Raw genomic sequence first — 21,137 nt, forward strand, 5'->3', positions numbered from 1 at the left:
TTCTCAGCGAAAGTGTACTCGAGAAATTTGTGAGGTTATTGAAGATTTTGAACACGTTTCTTCATAGAGAAGTTTCATCCATCTTTCGAATAAAGATGATGGCTGTTGACTTTAATGAATGAGATGGTTCATTTCAAATGGTTCAAACCGTTGAAAAATAAAAGCAATACTCCGTCATGTTGCCTCTGCCTGGTCGAAACATCCAAAGGACACGTCACATTGGATTTCGAAACGATCAGAGTCAACATAAGGTGTAAAACAAGGGTAAGATGAGACAACACTTCAGCTGTCAGAAACTTTAATCATTTTCAACAACCCAAACTAATTTAACTTTCCTCGGTCGTATGTGAGGAAAAAAAAAACACTGTAGCCGAAGGGATAGCCAAAAATTTGTCGATAAATAGACAAGATTAAAGATATCTCAGTTTCACAATACTTTGCGAGAATTTCCACCTTCTTCCACTAAAACCTTTTTGGAAAAAGGAAAGAATGTCTTTGGTAAAACTACTTTGAATTTTGTCAGGATATGAAAGAACTCTCGGTTTCCAAAAGTAAAACTACTAAGTTGTTGAAGTCTAGGTACGATTCTATGGTTTGACCTTTTGCTTTATGTATAGGTATGAGGTTCCCAAGATAAAGTGTTTAGTCCCTGGTTAGGTAAATTCCTAATTGGTAAACTTTGTAATTGAGTTTCTCATTGATGTCAGAAGAGTTCAATATGAAGCAAGGAAAATTGGTGTAATACTAGGAAGTGGGTCGATGATGTACCTTGTTGGTACCACACATAATGGTCCTCAGACTTTGATACATTGGACCTTATTACCCAGCCCATATGATTATGTAAAAGGAGGAGCCCCTTATTCCATAAAAGGCGACCCCTCCCCCCTCACAAAGGGGACTGAGAAAACCCAACAGAGGGCAATACCCTCACAAACACAACAACACTCTCATTCTCTAGGGGGACTCCCCCCCACCCTTGTAATCCATACATACAGTCAGATAAATACAATCAGTGTGGACGTAGCCCAAACCTTGGGGTGAACCATGATACATCTTGTGTTATTTACATTTCTTGCAGATTCACGGTCGGATTTACGTTGTTCCAAGACCTTCGATTTTGTGCATCAACATACCTCACTTCACAATTTGGTGATATCCCAGCTAAAATTTTGGAATAGGATGCCAAGGTATACGTTCTCAAAATGAACTATACTACTAACCAACTCTATGACACAAACTAAAGTGATCGAGAGGTGGCTAGTCGAAGAGGTTTTGTTTACCTAGGCAGGTGATAAGGTAAAAACAACCATGAGCTTACTGTCTTAATGCAAAGCTTGTTCCTAAGCTTCCACGATCCTAGTTTATTTGGCTCAAGTAGCCACTGTTAATCAGCCTATCAGTAGCGCCGTCGTAAGTTGATTACGGGTTAGAGCCTATTCAAATAATAAGCTTTGGGTGATTGGGAAGGGACTGGTCAAGTGAAGTAGTTCATTGATCCTAGGAGGATTTGATTACTGTTTTTCGGATTTCTATTACTCCCAAGATATGACAACTCACACTCGTAAGCTTATTCTCACCCAATTAATAAGTATAACAACGAAAGGAAAATCCGGGAATTAGCATTGGTTGAAAAATTCCAAGGCTAGAAAAAGATCTTGCTAACAATCTAATTTGAAAAGGGCTTTATCGAGAGTCGATCTTCCTACTGAAGATCCAGCATGAACACTAGTATGTTTGAAGATATTAGTGCTAACAGGGACCAAAAGTGATTGTCCCACAGACGATCTTCTATCAAGTGCTACCACTTTAGCACCAGGTTGTCGCTTCAGACATTTCTAGAATCTTGACAAAATAACCTTCGCAGGGATTCTAAGAGAGGGTAAACTAATAGGTGCTACCAAAGAAACAAAACCATTTTTGGTTTCCTAACTTGAATGGTAGGTAGAAATAGTGGAAGAAAAGCGACATGATTGATCGGTAAATCCTTGGTGATACTCAACTCTTGATGCATTAACCTGGCTGCAGGACTGGCAACTCATTCCCTAAAACAAAAATTCCTTGTTAGGGAAGTTCATTGTTTAAAGTTTAGGGACGATTGCCAAAATGATTTTCTAAAATGACAATAAGTTGTCTAACGTACTGAAACTTAGGGAAAGTTAACACGTTTTTCGTGCTCAACGAGGTGGCAAGATTTGAGAATTAGGTTTAAAAACTAAGAATGCTTACATCACATGTGTGATGAACGCACTACTGCCCAAACTTATGCTATGATACCAAACTGACACATCCCGACCCAGAAAGTTCCATTGGACTCCGAATCGAGTTGTGTTGGCCGACACCTAGAGGGTGACGATGCCATAAAGTGTAGTGTAGTGGAAAAAGAATGTGAATAAATTTAAACCTAAAAGTGCCTAAACAAAGGAGTGCCCGGGTGAGGGAGATTGAACCCTTTTCACACATGATATGAGAGCATAAGACAATATAATGAATAGGATGAAGGTTATACCATTGAAGGTAACCATCTCCTAAGATTTGCCAGAATCCTTGTAAATACGTAAGCATAGCTACTAAACCTGAAGGGGCGAAAAACAAAGTTGAGTGGGTCAGCAAAACGTTTTGTAAAAACCTTTATTTTTGAATATATTAACCCCTTGCCGCAAAACAAGTATAGTTTCCTTAAAACGTACTACGTAAGTATGTAAACAATAATACAATAGCATTATAACCAGAAATATGCCAAGTCATGATATATAAATGCCACAGTAATAAAATCATGTGATAATCAAGTATAGCTAAGTGTTCATCCATCTAAGCTGACACAAGAGTTCGAACAGATAATTTCTGACACGAACAGGACTAGGTGTAATCAATATGCTCTAGTACTACGATCACATGAAGATTGGTGCAGAAGCACGTCACATACAAGTCGGATTGCTTAATGCAATTTGCCTGACAGGACTGGCACCTAACTTGGATCCAAGGCGAGCGAATGGTGCGATGTGAACATACACATGAAAGACTGGCTCTGGCCCTGGGGCGAGTACTAACACCGGTGCAGCAAGATGAGCATGTACATATATGTATGAATGTCATGACAGTAATATCCCAACCATATAACAACATTTATCACATTTAATATCACAATAATGAATACTTGGCAATATAAGCGTAAAAGTGAAGTAACTATGCATTTAGGGAAACTATCAATATGTATAAGTATAAAATAAAGTACCCACTCACTGATACGCAGTTGAAACGAAGCCTTCTAGCCTTGCTTGACCTCGTACGTCCTCAGGATACGTTTCCCTTGTATGTGAAATTACTTATTAACTTAGTTTAATAACACATTCACGGAAACTTAAATAAAACCTTCGTAGATTGCTCAAACATAGGGTTTGAATACATGAAATCGATCTACTCAAAGTCACGAACCTACACAAATTGACAGAAGGTCAATCGGAGGCTGGACGTGCCGCCATAAGTGGCTGCATTGGCATCCATGCGCTGCATGCGCCGAGGACCCATATGAGACCACGAGCTCTCACACGCCTGTGAGTACGGCTGTACTCAGCTTCTTATCAAGTTCTTGCATTTTGCAGGTTGAAGGTCCAACTTTCGGAGCGCCTAATGAGCTCGAATCTCAACCAAAAACAATTCTACAAAGATCAAATTAAAGCTAGGAATGTAATTAATTGATCCCTATTCACAGAAAATTCAAATGTGGTCCATGTCGTCCAGAACTTTGGCTTAAATATGGCCAAATGACCATGGTTGACTTTTCCCAACTTCCAGAGTTGATTTCTAACTCAATAGTTACCCAAACTCAGTGATTCAAAAACCATTTTAAAGTTATAAATATAGAGAACAAGTCTATACCTATTATGAGTCCAGTCATAGTCGAGGTTGGCAGGAAAAATGGCCTGAAAGTGGCCAAATTGCCACGGGTTTGAGTTTCCAGAAATCTTGGAAATTTTATCCCAACTTTGAAGGCAAATTTCTAGTTCGCTACCTAACCATTTTCAGTGTTCTACTTATATATTTGAAGCTCGTAATGAGGGGAACAAGATCATACCATCATGAGGTCAAAACATGGTCGGAGTCGGCCAGAAAAGTGATCCGAAAGTGGCTCGACGGTCACGGTTCCTTTAATCTAAAAATCTGGGGAAAATTTTCATTTCATCCTTTCAGTCACCAACCTTACCAAAATAAGTTTAAAACCCTAAAATCATTTACAAACAACGAAGAAGAATGAAGAGAGGGCGTTCCTATGGCCAACCTTGGTTGTGAATGGGAGAAACTCACCGGAGTAAGTCGAACTCGAAGTTGTTCTTTCTTGTGCACCAAGAGAGCTCAATTCTCGAATGAGGGCTGGTAGTTGGGATATTAATAGTGGTTCAGTGGCCTGTGGGATCACCGGAGGGGCGAGGTGGTGACTGGTGTTGGTGGTGTAGTGTACGGCTGCACTGGTTTTCATAAAGGGCGAGAGGGTTTGAGAGGAAGAGTCTTTAGGGGGAGAGAGGAGAGATAGTGATGTTTGAGCTTTCTGAAATTGGATTGGGTTATGGGTTTGTGAGGTCTGATTTCGGATTGGTTGCCAACATTGAGGGAAATGATGTGAGTGGTAGAGAGTGAAACCGAGAAAAGGAAATGTTGAAATTGATTGGTTGATGAGATGGGGGAACATAGATCCCTTTTTGAGGGGATGGATGGATTTTGTATAATTTTTAATGTACAAAATCTACCCCTCTACAATGTTTCAAGCACTGGTAAATTTGTACGCTCGTGTACAAAATACCCACAGTTGATGTACTTTAACGGAGTGTAACATTTTTGTTACAGGTTCGATTCGAGCCTAATACACTCTCACGTGTTCGTAGCGAAAAGTACTAATGTAATACGAAACCAGGAAAAAGAAATTGGAAGACGAAACCACGTCCACATCAGATTCTTCTTTTGTCCAAAAAGGGTAAAATTGTCAACTCACACCAACGGAAAAGAAATCACAATGAAAAGTAGGGACGGGTCGTCACAAAATGATACTTAATGAAAATTGAAAACTTGAAAATAATTCAATTCATAATTTAAGCATTCAAAGTCATGGCTACATCATAGCCCTAGCTAAGGAAAATTAGTTCCGATACATAATCGAAAATAGTTTTGAATTCATAAAAAATTAAAAGAAAACAAGTTTAGAAAAAGCCTGAAAATCCCCTTGCTGTGTTGCTGCCTTCTTCTCCTCGCTCTAGCGATGCCTTCTTCAATGATAACCTTCATTTTTTTAATCTTATTGTTTTCTCTTCTTCTGTTTCATTTCTTCTGTTTCATTTATGATTAGCCCCAATTGACTAGATTAATGCCCAACCGTTTCTGTTTTTCTTCTTTGTCTTCCCTCTTCTCACCGTAGCTTTTTTTCTCGTAACCGACGAAGGTTTAAAGCCAAGTTATTGCCTTGTACAGCCTAGGTTTACTCACTGCAATCATAGCCTCCCAATCAGTTTCTTCAACTCTCCAGTTGCTTAGTAATTGAAATTTTAATCTCCCAACTCGACTTCCAATAAATCTGAAAGTGGCTAAATCCCCAAATCAGTTGACACCAGTAAGTAATGGACCAATAACTAGAACATATGCTCCTGCTAAGAACCTAGAAATTGAAATTTGAAATGGATGGGTGCCCATCTTTCTGAATCATTCTCATTCCTAAACTGAGTTGTCGACGTGGTATGTATATCAGAAGAGAAAGTATAGCTTTCTTCTCTCTTTTTCATGCAAATGAAAAGATAAATGCAACCTTGTTGTTGAAGTGGCCACGTGCCTTTTCCTTCACCCTTCACAAAAGTTAAATAATACCAATGTAAACTATTGAAGCCCAATGACATACACAAATATAGGTCAATGATATTTGAAACAATTCCCAGACCAATTTGACTAGCCATGGAAACCAATGACTTATAATATAATTATCTGTCATATTAATCTAGCTAAAAAAAAAATACATAAACATGTCATGACCTCAACTAAAAGCAAAGATATCAGTACAAAATGTTGTTTTTAGGGATAAAATAAGTAATACAATTTGTGCTTATCAAGCATGACACACCCCGACCCGGAATGTCCACTAGGACTCCAAATTGAGCTGTGCTGGGCGACACCTGGAAGGCAACGAAGCCATAAAGTGTAGTGATGTGTAAAATGTGAATAAATTTAAATCTAAAAGTGCCTAATTATAAGAGTGCGCTGTGAGCAGGAATGAACCAAATTCACATGTGATGACAGAGCATAAGTACATTACAGTAAAATAAGGTGAGAAATTATACCATCGAAAGTAACCGTCTACCCCAAGATTTGCCAAGAATCCTTGTCAACACGTGAGCACAACTACTAAACCTGGATGGGCAAAAAATAAAGGTGAGTGGGCTTGAAAATAAAGTTTTAATTAAAAACATTTTGAAAACATCATAACCCCTCGCCGTAAAACATGTATAGTTTCCAAAATATACATACTACGTATGGTATGAAAATACTTATTGTAGCCTGCTAAACATAAATAAGGCATGATATCCCAAAATCACAAAATCTCCACAGTAATATAAGTAAAATCAAGTGCTCAACAACCTATGCTAGCATATTAGTCGGAGTTGCCTAATGCGACCTGTACGACTGAACCTATTGCTCATCAATCTATGCTAGCACACGAGTCGGAGTCGCCTAGTGCAATATGTAGAATAGGATTGGGTGTAATAATATACTCTCTAGTGCTACAATCATATAAGGACTGGCGATAATTGCGGTCACCTACGAGTCGGAGTCACCTAATGCAACCTGTACGATAGGACTGGCACCTACTTGGATCCAAGACGAGCTTGCGGTGTGGGAGGTGAACATACACATGAAAAACTGGCCCTGGCCCGGAGCGGAAGCACTAACACCGGGGTGCAGCAATGATGAGCACTACATGAATATAAGCATGCCCTAATGATGCAATAATTCTAACCAACATAATAAACTTACCTGCGCATCCCGTATGATCATTTTGGCATTTCACAATTTCACAACAATGCAACATTTTTTAATCATGGCATGCAATGCATAAATCAATTCAAACGAAGCAAGAGAAGCTTCTAAGTGGTGGCAGATTTGAAAAGCCACTTGAAGCACTGTAGCGAGGTGGTGGGAGTAGGGTTGTGAGAGTTATAGAGTAGGAAGAGGAGGGCATGGACATGATTGTGAAGGACTTTAGTCTTTGAGGGTATATTAGTACTTTTATATCAACATTTAGTTAAAATTATCATAGTCTTAAATTAGTGGTTATATTCTATATTGAGTCTAAATTTTGGTTATTTTTTCAAATTTCATGTGTGGGGTATGATAAATGTTTTCAAACAATAATAAAATTAATATAAAATCCGTTCAATAATTAATCCAAAAAAAATTTGAAGCTGCTGTCAATTTTGACAATAAAGGTAAGAGTTGTCAATCCATGTTATGCCACAACAAATTTGATTTTTGGTTAGAAGACATTGTTGCTGCTTGTTTCGACGGCTAATGATGATTTGAATATTTTAACATCTCTTTTTAAAATTCTTTAGGTAATCTCATTTTAATCTAACTCCACTTTCTCTCCTCCCACAATAACTCCCACCAAATTTCAATAAAAAAAATAATAACAAAAATATATATATCCGAAGCACAGTTACTAGCTGGGAGCCTGGGACGGATACATTATTCCATCTGACAGCAACAAGCAAGTTTCTTCTCGCTTCACTTCCTCAGCATAATCCAGCTTCTCAGTTCAGTTTAGGTATGAAGTTTTTCAGCTACCTCTAGATTCTCGAATCCTACATCTGGGTGTTTAATTTGGTATGTTTCTAGCTGTTAGAGGGTTTTGTTTTTCACTAATTGGAAATGGAAAAAAAATTACATTTTTACCGTTTCAAACGCACAATTAGCCATTTTAATATCTGGGTTATGATATATACTCTGTGTGTGTTGATGTTTATAGCAAGGAATCACCCCCTTCCCATTTTGTAGGAAAGTTCTTTCCTTTACATTCCCATTTTACCCTTTCCAAAGTGGATTGTGGAATGGATTTGTTTGCAATATGCTCCTAAATCTAAATTCATTATTTTTCTTTTTTTGTTTCGTTACGTTTTGATTCAGAAGGAGCAACAAACGCTGCAAGACTCCCTCTTACATCTCTGAACAAGTCTTGACTAACATACTAGTAAAATTACCAGTAAAATCGCTTGTCCGGTTTATGTGCGTATCGAAGTCATGGGGTCATTTGATTCCCAGTTCAAGTTTCGTTAGCGCCCACCTGATGAATGCCCGAAAGCATGCTCCTACCTATCTAGTTGCCTTCCACCAGAACTCGAGAGACAAACGAAAGATTGGCCACTTTCTTTTTTGTAATGAAACATTTGAGCAGTACTTGGAGTTAAGGCTTCCATCCGAAAATGGAAAACATTTTGGGATATACGGTTCAAGGAATGGTTTACTTCGCATTTCTACAAGAATTTTGGTTTGGAGGAGTCAAATAGAGATATGGAACCCATCTGTTAGGAAGATTACGATCCTTCCACTTATTGGCCTTCCACAGCATCCTGGTGCCAAATATGACATTGGTCTCTCATTTGGGTTCCACCCAGAGCTTAACGACTACAAGGTGGTAAGGATGCTGCATTTTGGTCAAGGGTTGATGGATTCCTTTACTGTGGCAGTTTATTCTTTTAGCACAAACTCTTGGTGGAGAATTGAAGTAATTCCTGATTGGTTAAAGTGCCCGTGGCAGAATTTGGGATGTGAAGTTTGGAATGGAATAGCGTATTGGCTTATCATGAAGGATTCAATTGCCAGGATTGTGTCATTGGATACGGACAGTGAAAAGTGTGAAGAAGTGGTGGTGCCGAATACTATTTCTTCAGGAAATCTCTGTATCAAAGTGTACAAGGAGTCAATTTGCCTGCTTCAAGTCTTTCTTCGAAGGGACGGAAAGAAACAAGTTAACTTATGGGCTATGCAACAAGGGTCTTTTGAAAAGTTGTGTTTTTTCGTCATTTACGGAGAAGGTAGTCTCCCGCTGTGCTTTCGGACAGACAATGAACTGTTTGTGGAAGATGGAGATTATCGTGATGGCATGGCAGATCTGGTTTTATATACACTTAAATCCAACCAGGTTCAGGTTAATAGAACCGGAATTAGGTTGGTGCTTTCTGTGAGTCTTAAAACAATTAAGCCAAGATCATCGAACTTCATGATTTTCACATACAAAGAATTTACGGAAATACATTAAACAACCAAGCGTACCTTGATCCATGACAACGAACGCTGTGAGATCCCAAACGGATTCTGTCAACGGCGGAGGAAATAGGTGTTCTCTCTCTTGTCTCTATTTGCACGTGAAAACCCTAATCGTGTTTTTTTCTATCAAGTGCATATTAGATGGGTATATGCAATATATATAAGTGAGGCAGAGAGAGGACCCGTTTCCATTTAAAGCCCATAATCAATTACCACCCATCACAGTAATTCGATAGGAAACATTTCTCATAATTTGACCAATAAGATTATTTATAAATGATAATATCAGTTAAACCCTACATATCATATGGACCGTGTCATATGGACCACTTTAGAATATTAAAATATTCTTACATTCTCCCACTTGGTCCATAGTGACACATGTTCCTTTTCAGGTTTAACAAATAAACATTGAGCGCGCAGTAAAGTTCGAAATAATCCTTACTATCAATTGGTTAACATAATTACTGATCTTAAGTAATTCACTAGTGTGAGTCATGGCGGTTGTACATCAACTAGCGACATAGTCCCTTCCATGCACCACAACACTAGCAATTACCTAAAACAGTCTGTTAGTGAGAAATACATATATAGGTCCGATAATGTCTTTGTTAGAGACATTCCTGTTATCATTCATCCAATCTCATAAATGTATACATATAATGGAAAACAGGAAATACCAGAAACATGTTCAATTATCGAGCTCAGAGTGTCAAGCACAATATTGTCATTAAACAAATTCTCATAAACAAAATAAAAAATGACAATCATCATGGACTACGACCAAGACCCATTCTTTCAACATGATCATTAAATGCCTTCGGCCCCAGTCCCTTTGTCAAGGGATCTGCGATCATAAGCATTGTGCTTATGTGCTCAATAGACACTCTTTGTTTCTGAACCTCCTCCTTAAGAGTCAAGTATTTTATATCCATGTGTTTAGCACCATTAGAATACTTGTCATTCTTGGAGAAGAAGACAGCGGCAGCATTGTCACAAAAAATTCTCAACGGCTTAGCAATGGAATCAATAACGCCAAGCCTTGAGATAAAATTCCGTAACCATAATCCATGATTTGTAGCCTCAAAGCATGCTATAAATTCAGCTTCCATGGTGGATATAGCAATAGCATCTTGCTTTGTACTCTTCCAAGAAATTGCTCCTCCAGCTAAGAGAAACAAGTAACCAAGAGTTGATCTTCTGCTATCAATACATCCAGCAAAATCTGAATCTGAATAACCAATAACTTCTAGGTTATTAGATTTTCTATACGTGAGCATATAGTCTTTCGTTCCTTGCAAATACTGCATCACTTTCTTTGCAGCTTTCCAATGATCCATTCCTGGGTTGCTTTGGTATCTGCCTAACATCCCAACTGCAAAACTGATGTCTGGTCTGGTACAAGTTTGTGCATACATCAGACTTCCTACAATAGATGCATAAGGAATACTTTCCATTTGTGCACGCTCCAATTCATTTTGTGGGCATTGCATAAGGCTAAACTTATCCCCTTTCTGAATTGGAGCAACACTGGATGAACATTTTTCCATACCGAATCTCTCTAGAACTCTCTCAATATATGCTTTCTGAGACAAGCCTAACACTCCACGTGATCTATCTCAGAATATTTCAATTCCTATCACATAGGCCGCCTCACCCATATCTTTCATTTCAAAGTTCTCCGAGAGAAACTGCTTGGTCTCATGTAATAGACCAAGATCACTACTAGTAAGCAAAATGTCATCAACATACAGAATTAGAAAAATAAACTTGCTCCCACTGACCTTCAGATATGTACATCGATCAGCGATGTTTGCTTTAAAACCGAAGGATACAATGATATTATCAAACTTAAGATACCATTGTCGTGAAGCTTGTTTAAGTCCGTATATTGACTTCTTTAGTTTACAGACCATGTGTTCCTTTCCCTTTAATGCGAAGCCTTCAGGTTGATCCATGTAGACTTCTTCTTCCAAACTCCCATTCAAGAATGCTGTTTTCACATCCATTTGATGTAACTCTAAATCATAATGAGCTACTAATGCCATAATGATTCTAAAAGAGTCTTTCTTTGAAACTGGTGAGAAACTCTCTTTGTAATCAACGCCTTCTTTCTGAGTAAAACCTTTGGCCACCAATCTGGCTTTATATCATTCTATATTGCCATTAGAGTCGCGTTTGGTCTTAAAAACCCACTTACACCCAACTCTCTTACAACCTTTAGGCAATTCAACGAGATCCCAGACTTCATTTTTGTCCATTGATTTTAACTCATCACTCATGGCATCAATCCATTTACTAGAATCAATACAGTTAACGGCTTGTGAAAACGAAACCGGATCTTTATTTATTCCTATATCAACGTCAGACTCTTGTAGATATACCACATAATCATCTGAAATAGCACTTTTCCGTTCTCTTTGAGATCTCCTTAATGCTATTTCTTGTGGTTCTTCCACTACATGTTCATTTGTGATAATCTCATTCTGGAGTGGATGGTCATTAATTTGTTGTTCAACATTGTCTAACGGTTCAACATGTGTAGGAACAACAACTTGCTTAGAAATTATAGGTGTAGGAATCTGCACCCTAACTTCATTAATGACCAATTCTTTAGGTTTTTCGCTCCCACTGATTTCACAACTTTCAATGAATCTGGCATTGCCGGTTTCAACAATTCTCGTACTATGATTAGGACGGTAAAACCTATATCCTTTGGATTTTTCTGGGTAACCAATAAAGTAACCACTAATCGTTCTAAAATCCAACTTCTTTTCATGCGGATTATAAATTCTTATTTCTGCTGGGCAACCCCAAACATGCAGGTGCCTTAAACTAGGTTTCCTTCCTGTCCACAGTTCAAATGGTGTTTTGGGAACTGCCTTACTAGGAACCCGGTTTAACAAATATACAGCAGTCCTAAGAGCATACATCCACAATGATATAGGCAAAGATGCATTACTTAACATACTCCTAACCATGTCCATAAGAGTACGATTACGCCTTTCAGCAACACCATTCTGCTGTGGCGTACCTGGCATAGTGTATTGGGCACATATGCCATGCCTTTCAAGGAGTTTTGCAAATAAACCAGGACATTGTCCTGATTCATCATATTTTCCATAAAATTCACCACCTCTATCCGACCTGACAATCTTCACCTTTTTATCTAATTGTCTCTCAACTTCAGTAATGAATACCTGAAGAGCATTCATTGCTTCAGATTTTTCTTTCAATAGATAAATATAGCCGTAACGTGAAAAATCGTCTATAAAGGTGATAAAATATTTTTCTCCACCAAAAGATGGAGCATCAAAAGGTCCACATATGTCTGTATGAATTATTTCAAGAAGCTCTGAACTTCTTGTGGCTCCTTTCTTGGTGTATTTGGTTTGTTTGCCCTTAATACAATCCACACATATACCGAGATCAGTAAAATCTAGGTTCGGAAGAATCTCATTCTTTACTAATCTTTCTAACCTTTCTCTGGATATATGACCCAGTCGTTTATGCCACAAGAATGAAGAATTTTCATTGTTTAGGCTACGCTTAGTTCCAACATTATGATGCAAGGTCAAAAGTGTTTCAGCAAAACGATTATTGAGCTTTAAATTATACAGCTCACCTATTAGAATACCAGAACCAACAAAAGAGGTATTCTTATATAAACTGAAACATTCATTACCAAACTTTATAAAAAATCCATTACGGTCAAGCTTCGAAACTGAAACCAAATTTCTGGAACAACTAGGAACATAAAGTGTCTGAAATAAATCCAAACAATATCCAGTATCCAAAATTAAACGAAAAGTTCCAGCCGCTTCAACTGGAGCTTTGACTCGATTCCCCATGAAAATGAAATTTTCATTTGGATTTAAAGTTTGGGTCGTAAGGAATCCCTGCATCGAATTAGAAATATGAGCTGTAGCACCAGAGTCAACCCACCAAGTATTATAAGGAACTTCAGTTAAATATGATTCAAAACTTACATAAGCCAATGGCTCACCTTTCTTTTCGAACCATTCTTTGAATTTCTGACAATTCCTTTGATAATGTCCAGGCTTCCTACAGAAGCGACATAAATCACTTTTCTGTTCCTTATCATGAGCCTGAGTAGCATTAGCAGGTCCATTCACCTTGGGTGGTCCTCTTTTCTTTCCCTTTCCAGGCTTTCTTCCAAATTTTCTTTCAGCTCCTTGACTTACTAAATGAACGGAATGCTCTCCTTGCTGCTTAAGCCTTCCCTCCTCTTGAACAAGTTTAGTGGCCAATTCATCAACATTCCACTTGTCCTTAATAGCATTATAGTTGATTTGAAATGGCCCATACTGAGGAGGCAAGGGGTTCAAAATAAATTGAACAAGAAAGGAGTCATCCACATTCATTCCAAGAGTCTTTAGCTTTGCTGCTATATTAGTCATTTCAAGGACATGCTCATGCATGCTTCGCATACCATCAAATTTCTTGGTGGTAAGCTCAGCCATTAATGTCCCAGCAAGAGACTTGTCAGCAGTCTTGAAACGAGTCTCAATATTTTTCAAGTATTCCTTAGCAGTTTCAGCTTGAGGAAGGCCAGTCTTTATGTTGCTCGCTATAGTCATTCGCATAAACATTATGCTCAATCTGTTCGATCTCTCCCAGGCATTATAGAGAGATTTTTCCTCAATGCTGCTTGTATTCGTAAGAGCAGCAGGTTTATCAGTTCGGAGTGCTAAATCAAGATCCAGAACACCAAGGTGAAACTGAACTTGCTCACTCCAATCTGAGAAATTTGTTCCATTAAGTGAGGGAATAGATGGAGCAAGCGAATGAAGAGAAACAGGCACTGACACTGCAATTCAAAAGTGCTCACAACATTAATGCTTTGAGTAATAAAAAACACGTGTAATAACAATAAGTGTATTATCATATTCTCCTTTGGGTAGATACTACAACAATACAAACAATAATCGATGCATAATACCTTATTGATAATTGTACATCTCTAATAAGACATGTTTCGTTATCTTTGGATATCCGAACAAATAAAAATGAAATATACAATTCTCAACACATTCATATCATCAATCATATGAGCAATTAGTCTACCTTTGGGTGACCCTTAAGAACTTATGACAAATGAAAAACATATTACTCACGTACGAACCTTTAAAACATAATAAGATTTTGTTCGTTCATATGCATCATCCTACCATGAGTAATTGATTAATCATCATTTAATTTGAATCCATGTGATCTTTCTAGTTTGGCCACTTTGGTGACTAACAAATAATTTCCATAAGACGAATTACAAATTAAATGAATGACGTTTATAATCGTAATGATCGGTCATAGGTATTCAAATTACTTTAACTAATTCCAACTTAAAAAGAATCGCCCAGATTGCATCCATACCCAAATATGCAATTCGGCAAAAAATATAATCATGTCTTGATCCAACATTGAACCCTTATTAACCAGCAAGCATACAAATAAAATGCTAACAGTAAGCAGCAACATCATAATGAAAAATATTCTTGCCGAGTGCAATTTACAATATATAAAGAACATTCACAATTCAAAACAGCGATTAGGTTATTTCAAAATAGCACAGCGGATCATAATTTATTTCGAAACAAAACCTTAATCAAGTTGATTCAGTTAAAGTTCATAATCGTAATTGGAAAATCATGAGAGCTCTCAACCAGGCTCTGATACCACATGTGAGTCTTAAAACAATTAAGCCAAGATCATCGAACTTCATGATTTTCACATACAAAGAATTTACGGAAATACATTAAACAACCAAGCGTACCTTGATCCATGACAACGAACGCTGTGAGATCCCAAACGGATTCTGTCAACGGCGGAGGAAATAGGTGTTCTCTCTCTTGTCTCTATTTGCACGTGAAAACCCTAATCGTGTTTTTTTCTATCAAGTGCATATTAGATGGGTATATGCAATATATATAAGTGAGGCAGAGAGAGGACCCGTTTCCATTTAAAGCCCATAATCAATTACCACCCATCACAGTAATTCGATAGGAAACATTTCTCATAATTTGACCAATATGATTATTTATAAATGATAATATCAGTTAAACCCTACATATCATATGGACCGTGTCATATGGACCACTTTAGAATATTAAAATATTCTTACACTTTCTCGCTATGGGGGTCTTCATTTTGGATCTTTATACAACTGCTCTGCGAATTCTTATGTTGAAAGTTTAATTTTACTCAATGATGGAAGAAATGCACAGCTTCTTTATTGGTAAGTGCATTTGGCCATTTTATTGTTATTTCAGTTTCCTCCGTTTTTTCATGATTCCAAGTAATCCAAATACGAGTTGCATATTAGAATATTGAAATGTATCAAATGTTCGACTTGATTTATGAGAAGTGCAGTGGATATGTACTCTCCTTTTCTTTTTACGGTTTTTATTTCAGTTTCTTTAGCAAGGTATCAGATATTTTGTGTTTCCTTGCATAGTTTCTCACTGCTTTAGTCTACAATACCAAATTAATTTGGTCAATGTGTGCCAAATTACAGAAAATTCTTCATTTCATTACTTGATTAGATTACCTTAGCTTTTTTCGTGAATTTCGCTGGGCAGACGGAACCTAAATAGAAGGCATGATCCCTGTTTCATTGGTTATATGTTTTAAGTTCCAACTTCCAACTATAGTGGCAAACAGTAACTCAATACTGAATAACCATTATGCTGGGAAGTTTTCTTCCTTTATATTGCATATTTTTTGTTATATTTGCGGTCTGATTTATGTGTGTGGCCTGTGGGTGGACGGGCCACGTGGTCCGATTCCCGTATTGAGGCTTTCCTCCTACTCTATTATCCCACTCTTTCACCACCTAGGCTAACTCCAATGATTACTTTATATGTCCACTAGGGGCATAACCATACCGAAAAGCCAGTCACTGCATTTGTTAAAAGCTAGTCACTGTATTAAACTAACCAAGAAACACATGAAGAGGCAACAAATAACCAAACTAAGATTGTTTGCATCTTGGTAAGTTGAATATGAAGCAGTCTAGGAGGCACAATTCTTCTTTGATAGAGAACCAGACATTGAGTAATAATGCAAAAACCCTCGTACAGGAAAGAAAACGAAAAACTCACTTCCACTGGGAGGTGAGATGGCCTCGATTTGATCTTTGTTCTGAAGATGTAGAAATCACCAAGTGCTCCTACAAGAGTCCATATTGACAGTTGGTGATACTAGAGAGAACATTTACTTAAATCATATTTTGTAGATCACATGATGTGATCATTGATTATTGGATAACTTATTTAAATTATTAAATAAGGAATCTAACAATTAACTGCCACATTATTTGGTCTAAAAACATAATCTCCCTACCATTTCCTTAACGATTTATGACGGTTTAGAGCTTTAGGGTGGTTCTAAATATTTGGGTACTGAGTGAAGAGTACCAAAGTATTGTCTGACATTTAAGAAATCGGTTGTTTTCCTCTTTAAATTTTTGTAAAGTTTTATCTGGTTTTTAAGTGGGTATTTTTTTTTTTAAGTGGGGTCCATGTAATCTTTTTGTTTAGGGTGGTTCTATTCACATATTTTTTTTTATTTTTTTATCTTTCACATACTTCTCAATTTTCGATCATCGAATTAAATGAATTGAATAATATCAAAAGATAAAAATTGACAAAGAGTGAAAGATAAAAAGGGATATGCGAATAGCACCACTTTTATTTATTTCAATCAAGTTCATTGATTAATTTTGTAGCACTCAAGTCCAAAATATAATCTTTTTTATGGTTTGAATGCATGATACAAAAAGATTTTTATCACAAATGGTTTTTGAGATTGATCAAACTCATCACTTTAGTTCATCACTTTTAAAATCAATCAATGTTGTCCCTAATATTCATTACCGCAGATCAATTTGGTTCTTCTGTTTAAATTCTGTCAACTATTTTGTTAGTTTGTATGTGGGACCCACAAACCTAATAAAATGGTGACACGTGGATTACACAAAAAAAAGTTTTTATCGCAGGTGGTCCTCCCTGACATTGATCCAATTCCTCATTTTGGTCCCTAAGTTTCAAAAATCGATAAATTTGGTCCCTAACTTTTACTACCAAACACAATTTAGTCCTTCTGTTAAAATTTTGTCAATATTTTTTTATTAGTGTGCTGATGTGGTCCTACTAATCCAATCATATGATGGCACCTGGATTAATTATAAGAAATTATTTTTTTAAGAGTGAACCAACTGACGAGTATTTCATGTTGGCATTTCTCTCACATTCCACAACACTAACTAGAAAAAAAAAATCAATCTAAATTCAATAAAATCAAATCCAAATTCAATTCAAAATTGATAGGATTTTAACTAACTAGAGAGAATGAGGAGTGAGTTCAGCGAGGTCAAGTGCTTTAGTGGTGTCATGGTGCCTTCCTTTTCTTTTTGAGCATAGCCAAATGAAGACGATAATGTCTTTTTTTTTTGTTTGTTTTGGTTTTTAGTTTTAAATCTTAAAAAAAAAAAGTTTCTTATAGTTAATTCATGTGACGCCATATGATTAGATTAGTGGGACCACATCAGCAAACTAACAAAAAATATTGACGAAACTTTAACGGAAGGCCTAAAGTGTAGTGAAAGTCAAGGACTAAATTTACCAATTTTTGAAACTCAGGGACCAAAATGAGGAGTTGGATCAATGTCAGGGCCATTTGAGATAAAAACTCTTATTTTGTGTAACTCACGTGTCACCATTTTATTGGGTTTGTGGGTCTCACATGCAAACTAACATAATAATTGACGGAATCTAAATGGAAGGACTAGATTGATGTGCGGTAGTGAATATCACGGACAACATTGATTGATTTTGAAAGTAAGGGTCCAAAATGATGAGTTTGATCGATCTTATAAACCATTTGTAATAAAAACCTGATAAAAAATACTATTTATATTCAAATGAGCCTCATTTTTATTTCGCACATGGCATCTTAGGACTGGCCTCGTGGTACATTTTAACAATTTATACCAAGTAGTTCTACTGTCCAGTGATATTTTCTTTTACTTATATGTGAAAGATTTCAAGTTTGACTAATATGAATGACGACAGATTTCAAATTTGACTAATATGAATGACGACGACATATTATATTTATGTGAGTTCAATTAGGGTTAGTGGTCGGCTCAGTATGTGGCCTAACACAATGACCCTCTCTTTAGAGAAGAATATTCCGTCCCCTTTAGAGTAGATATCATTGTATACAGAAAACTCCACCAAAAAAAAAAAAAAAAAGGAAAAAAAAATGCCAAACAAACAAAAAACTCCTACTACATGATACATATTGTGAACGTTGTTACATAATGGATACGCCATTAAAATTTTAGAATCTGCATAAAGAGATTTCAAAATTTTCAATCCGAATTTTTCCAAAAAAAATCTGGATTAAAAAAAAAAGGCGCATCAAAGCTGGTTGTAAGCCTTTTCTCCATCCCCCTCATCGATTCTCGATCGAAGTACAGCTCGGTATAAACGACGAACTAGTTTGACTTTTAAAAGTCAGGTTTATTCAGACCGTTCGATACGTCTAGTGGCTGGCCAATATCGTCCCAATGCTAAAGAGCCCCGTATCTGTGTCAATTTTAGTAATCTGAACTTGGCAACGCCCAAAGATGAATACCTAATGCCGATCTTAGACTTGGTAATTGACGCTGCAGCACATCACAAGATCTTATCCTTCATGGATGGGCATGCTGGTTATAACCAGATTTCCATCGCCGAAGCTGATGTCCATAAGATCGTTTTTCGTTGCCCCGGGGCATTCGGCACATACGAATGAGTTGTCATGCCCTTCGACCTTATGAATGCTGGTGCTACATACCAGCAAGCTATGAACACTATTTTCCATGATTTAATTGGTAACATCGTCGAAGTCTGCATCGACGATGTGGTGATCCAATCAGCACGTTGGCAAACGTATTTGGATGACATCCGTCAGGCATTCCTGTGCATGCGTCGGCATAATCTTAAGATGAATCCTGCCAAATATGCTTTCAGCGTATTAGCTGGAAATTTTTTAGGCATCCTCATACATCACCGTGGTATTAAGGTGGACGACAACAAGGCTTGCATAATCATTAATGCTCCACCCCCGATGACTAAGAAATAATTACAATTGTTGCTCGGTAAGATCAACTTTCTCCGATGATTTATTTCTAATTCGGTCGGGAAAATGAAAGCCTTCTTCACGTTTTTGAAACTTAAGGACTTCGACACCTTCCTTGCCGAGCACCAAGAGGCATTTACGTAAATCAAGGTCTCTTTAACGACTCCACCGGTCCTCGTCCCACCACGATGGGGCCGACCTCTTAAGCTATATATCTCGGCGGTCGAAGAATCTAGTAGATGCCTTCTTGTACAAGACAATGACGCTGAGCGAGAACAGGCCATTTTTTACCTTAGCCGAAACCTCAAACCACCAGAGATTAATTACTTCGCTGTCAAGAAGCTTTATCTTGATCTATTTTTCACCGCGTCAAAACTCAGACATTATATGCTCCCGTCAGTCACTCAGGTCATCGCCTAGACCGATGTCATTCGTTACATGCTCACTCGGCCGATTGTAAAGGGCCGAATTGGCAAGTGTACGATGGCCCTTTCTGAGTTCAGCTTGCAATACGTGCCCTAGAAAACTGTCAAAGGTTAAGCTCTGGTCGATTTTTTGGCCCAACACCCTTCCTCGTATGAGTTCGAGGGCAATGACATTGACATTGGCCTGGTATAAACACATGATAATTACTGGACGATATACTTTGATGGTTCCAGTACTTCAGTCTCAGCTGGTGTTGGGATCGTTATTCAATCCCCCACTCATAATCGTTGGTATTTTTCTCTCAAGCTTGATTTCGATTGTACGAATAATCGGGTCGAATACGAAGCCCTTGTTATCGGCCTCGGTGTGTTACACGATTTATAGGCAACTCGTGTCCTTGTTCTTGGTGACTCCGAACTTGTCATTAATCAACTCAACGGGACTTTTCGTTGCATGAGTTGTACTTTGGTGCCTTACCACATGGTTGCCAGCTATTTGGCCAAATCTTTCGATGACGTTACTTTTAAACACATTTCACGAGTTCATAACACTGATGCCGATGAATTAGCTTAAATAGCCTTCGGATCACAACTCATGGGGGGTAAATCAGGCCGAGAAATACCTGTGTCACAACAAGCACATTCGGCCTTGATTAATCAGCAAGTTTCCTAACGTGATTGTGTGATCCGTACATGGGTCATGCCTTTGCCTTCATTGTTAGAAAGGAAAGACACTATTGAGGTTTGTGCCATCGAGGCATTACTAGACGATTGGAGAAGAACGATCATGCGATATATTGATAACCCCAACGAAAAACATGACCGACGGACAAGGGTTCATGCCACAAACTACGTATTATACCAGAATGAGTTGTATCAAAATGGTGAAGATGGGTTATTGTTGCTGTGCCTCGGCCAGTAAGAAGCTGCTCAAGCAATGGCAGAAGTACATGAAGGAATTTACCGAGCCTACCAATCTGGACAAAAAATGCGTTGGCTACTTCGGCAGCATGACTATTTCTGGCCGAGTATTCTGAAGGATTGTATTGAGTACGCAAAGGGTTATGTATAATGTCAAATCCATGGACCTATGCAGAGAGTACCGGCCGAATCATTACATCCGGTCACCAAACCATGGTCATTTGGAGGATGGGCCATGGATGTTATCGATAAAATCACACCATCTTCTGGTGCAACCAAACATGCGTGGATACTCGTTGCAATGGACTACTTCACCAAATGGGTCGAAGCCAAGTCATATGCCAAGTT

The 21,137-nt window shown here is 37.7% G+C and overlaps 2 protein-coding genes across 3 annotated transcripts; one reads left to right on the plus strand and one right to left on the minus strand.

Moving 5' to 3' along the window:
- The first annotated feature begins 7,534 nt into the window (after positions 1 to 7,534).
- On the plus strand, positions 7,535 to 9,427 carry LOC126583151 (uncharacterized). Of its 2 annotated transcripts, none has more exons than XM_050247450.1 (2): positions 7,535 to 7,857; positions 8,158 to 9,427. In XM_050247450.1, exon 2 carries the CDS (start codon positions 8,255 to 8,257, stop codon positions 9,287 to 9,289), a length of 1,035 nt encoding a protein of 344 aa, XP_050103407.1. In that variant the 5' UTR covers positions 7,535 to 7,857; positions 8,158 to 8,254; the 3' UTR covers positions 9,290 to 9,427. The 2 variants fall into 2 exon arrangements, with proteins under 2 accessions (XP_050103407.1, XP_050103406.1); XM_050247449.1 differs by having other exon boundaries at positions 7,535 to 7,798.
- Positions 9,428 to 12,937: 3,510 nt separating this feature from the next.
- Positions 12,938 to 15,338, minus strand: LOC126583065 (uncharacterized). Its single transcript, XM_050247364.1, has 3 exons — positions 15,092 to 15,338; positions 13,304 to 14,128; positions 12,938 to 13,196 (listed from the first exon to the last, which is right to left on the minus strand). Exons 1-3 carry the CDS (start codon positions 15,099 to 15,101, stop codon positions 13,162 to 13,164), a joined length of 870 nt encoding a protein of 289 aa, XP_050103321.1. The 5' UTR covers positions 15,102 to 15,338; the 3' UTR covers positions 12,938 to 13,161.
- Positions 15,339 to 21,137: the final 5,799 nt, after the last annotated feature.

Source organism: Malus sylvestris, chromosome 9 (genome assembly GCF_916048215.2).
Source record: "Malus sylvestris chromosome 9, drMalSylv7.2, whole genome shotgun sequence".
Taxonomy (NCBI): Eukaryota; Viridiplantae; Streptophyta; class Magnoliopsida; order Rosales; family Rosaceae; genus Malus; species Malus sylvestris.

Bases quoted from the DNA above. Each gene is read 5' to 3' on its own strand.
- LOC126583065 (XM_050247364.1), bottom strand. The intron at 13,197-13,303 runs GTGAGCCATTGG...AATTCGATGCAG, and splicing joins AGAATGGTTCGAAAAGAAAG to GGATTCCTTACGACCCAAAC.
- LOC126583151 (XM_050247450.1), top strand. From the start codon at position 8,255: ATGTGCGTATCGAAGTCATGGGGTCATTTGATTCCCAGTTCAAGTTTC.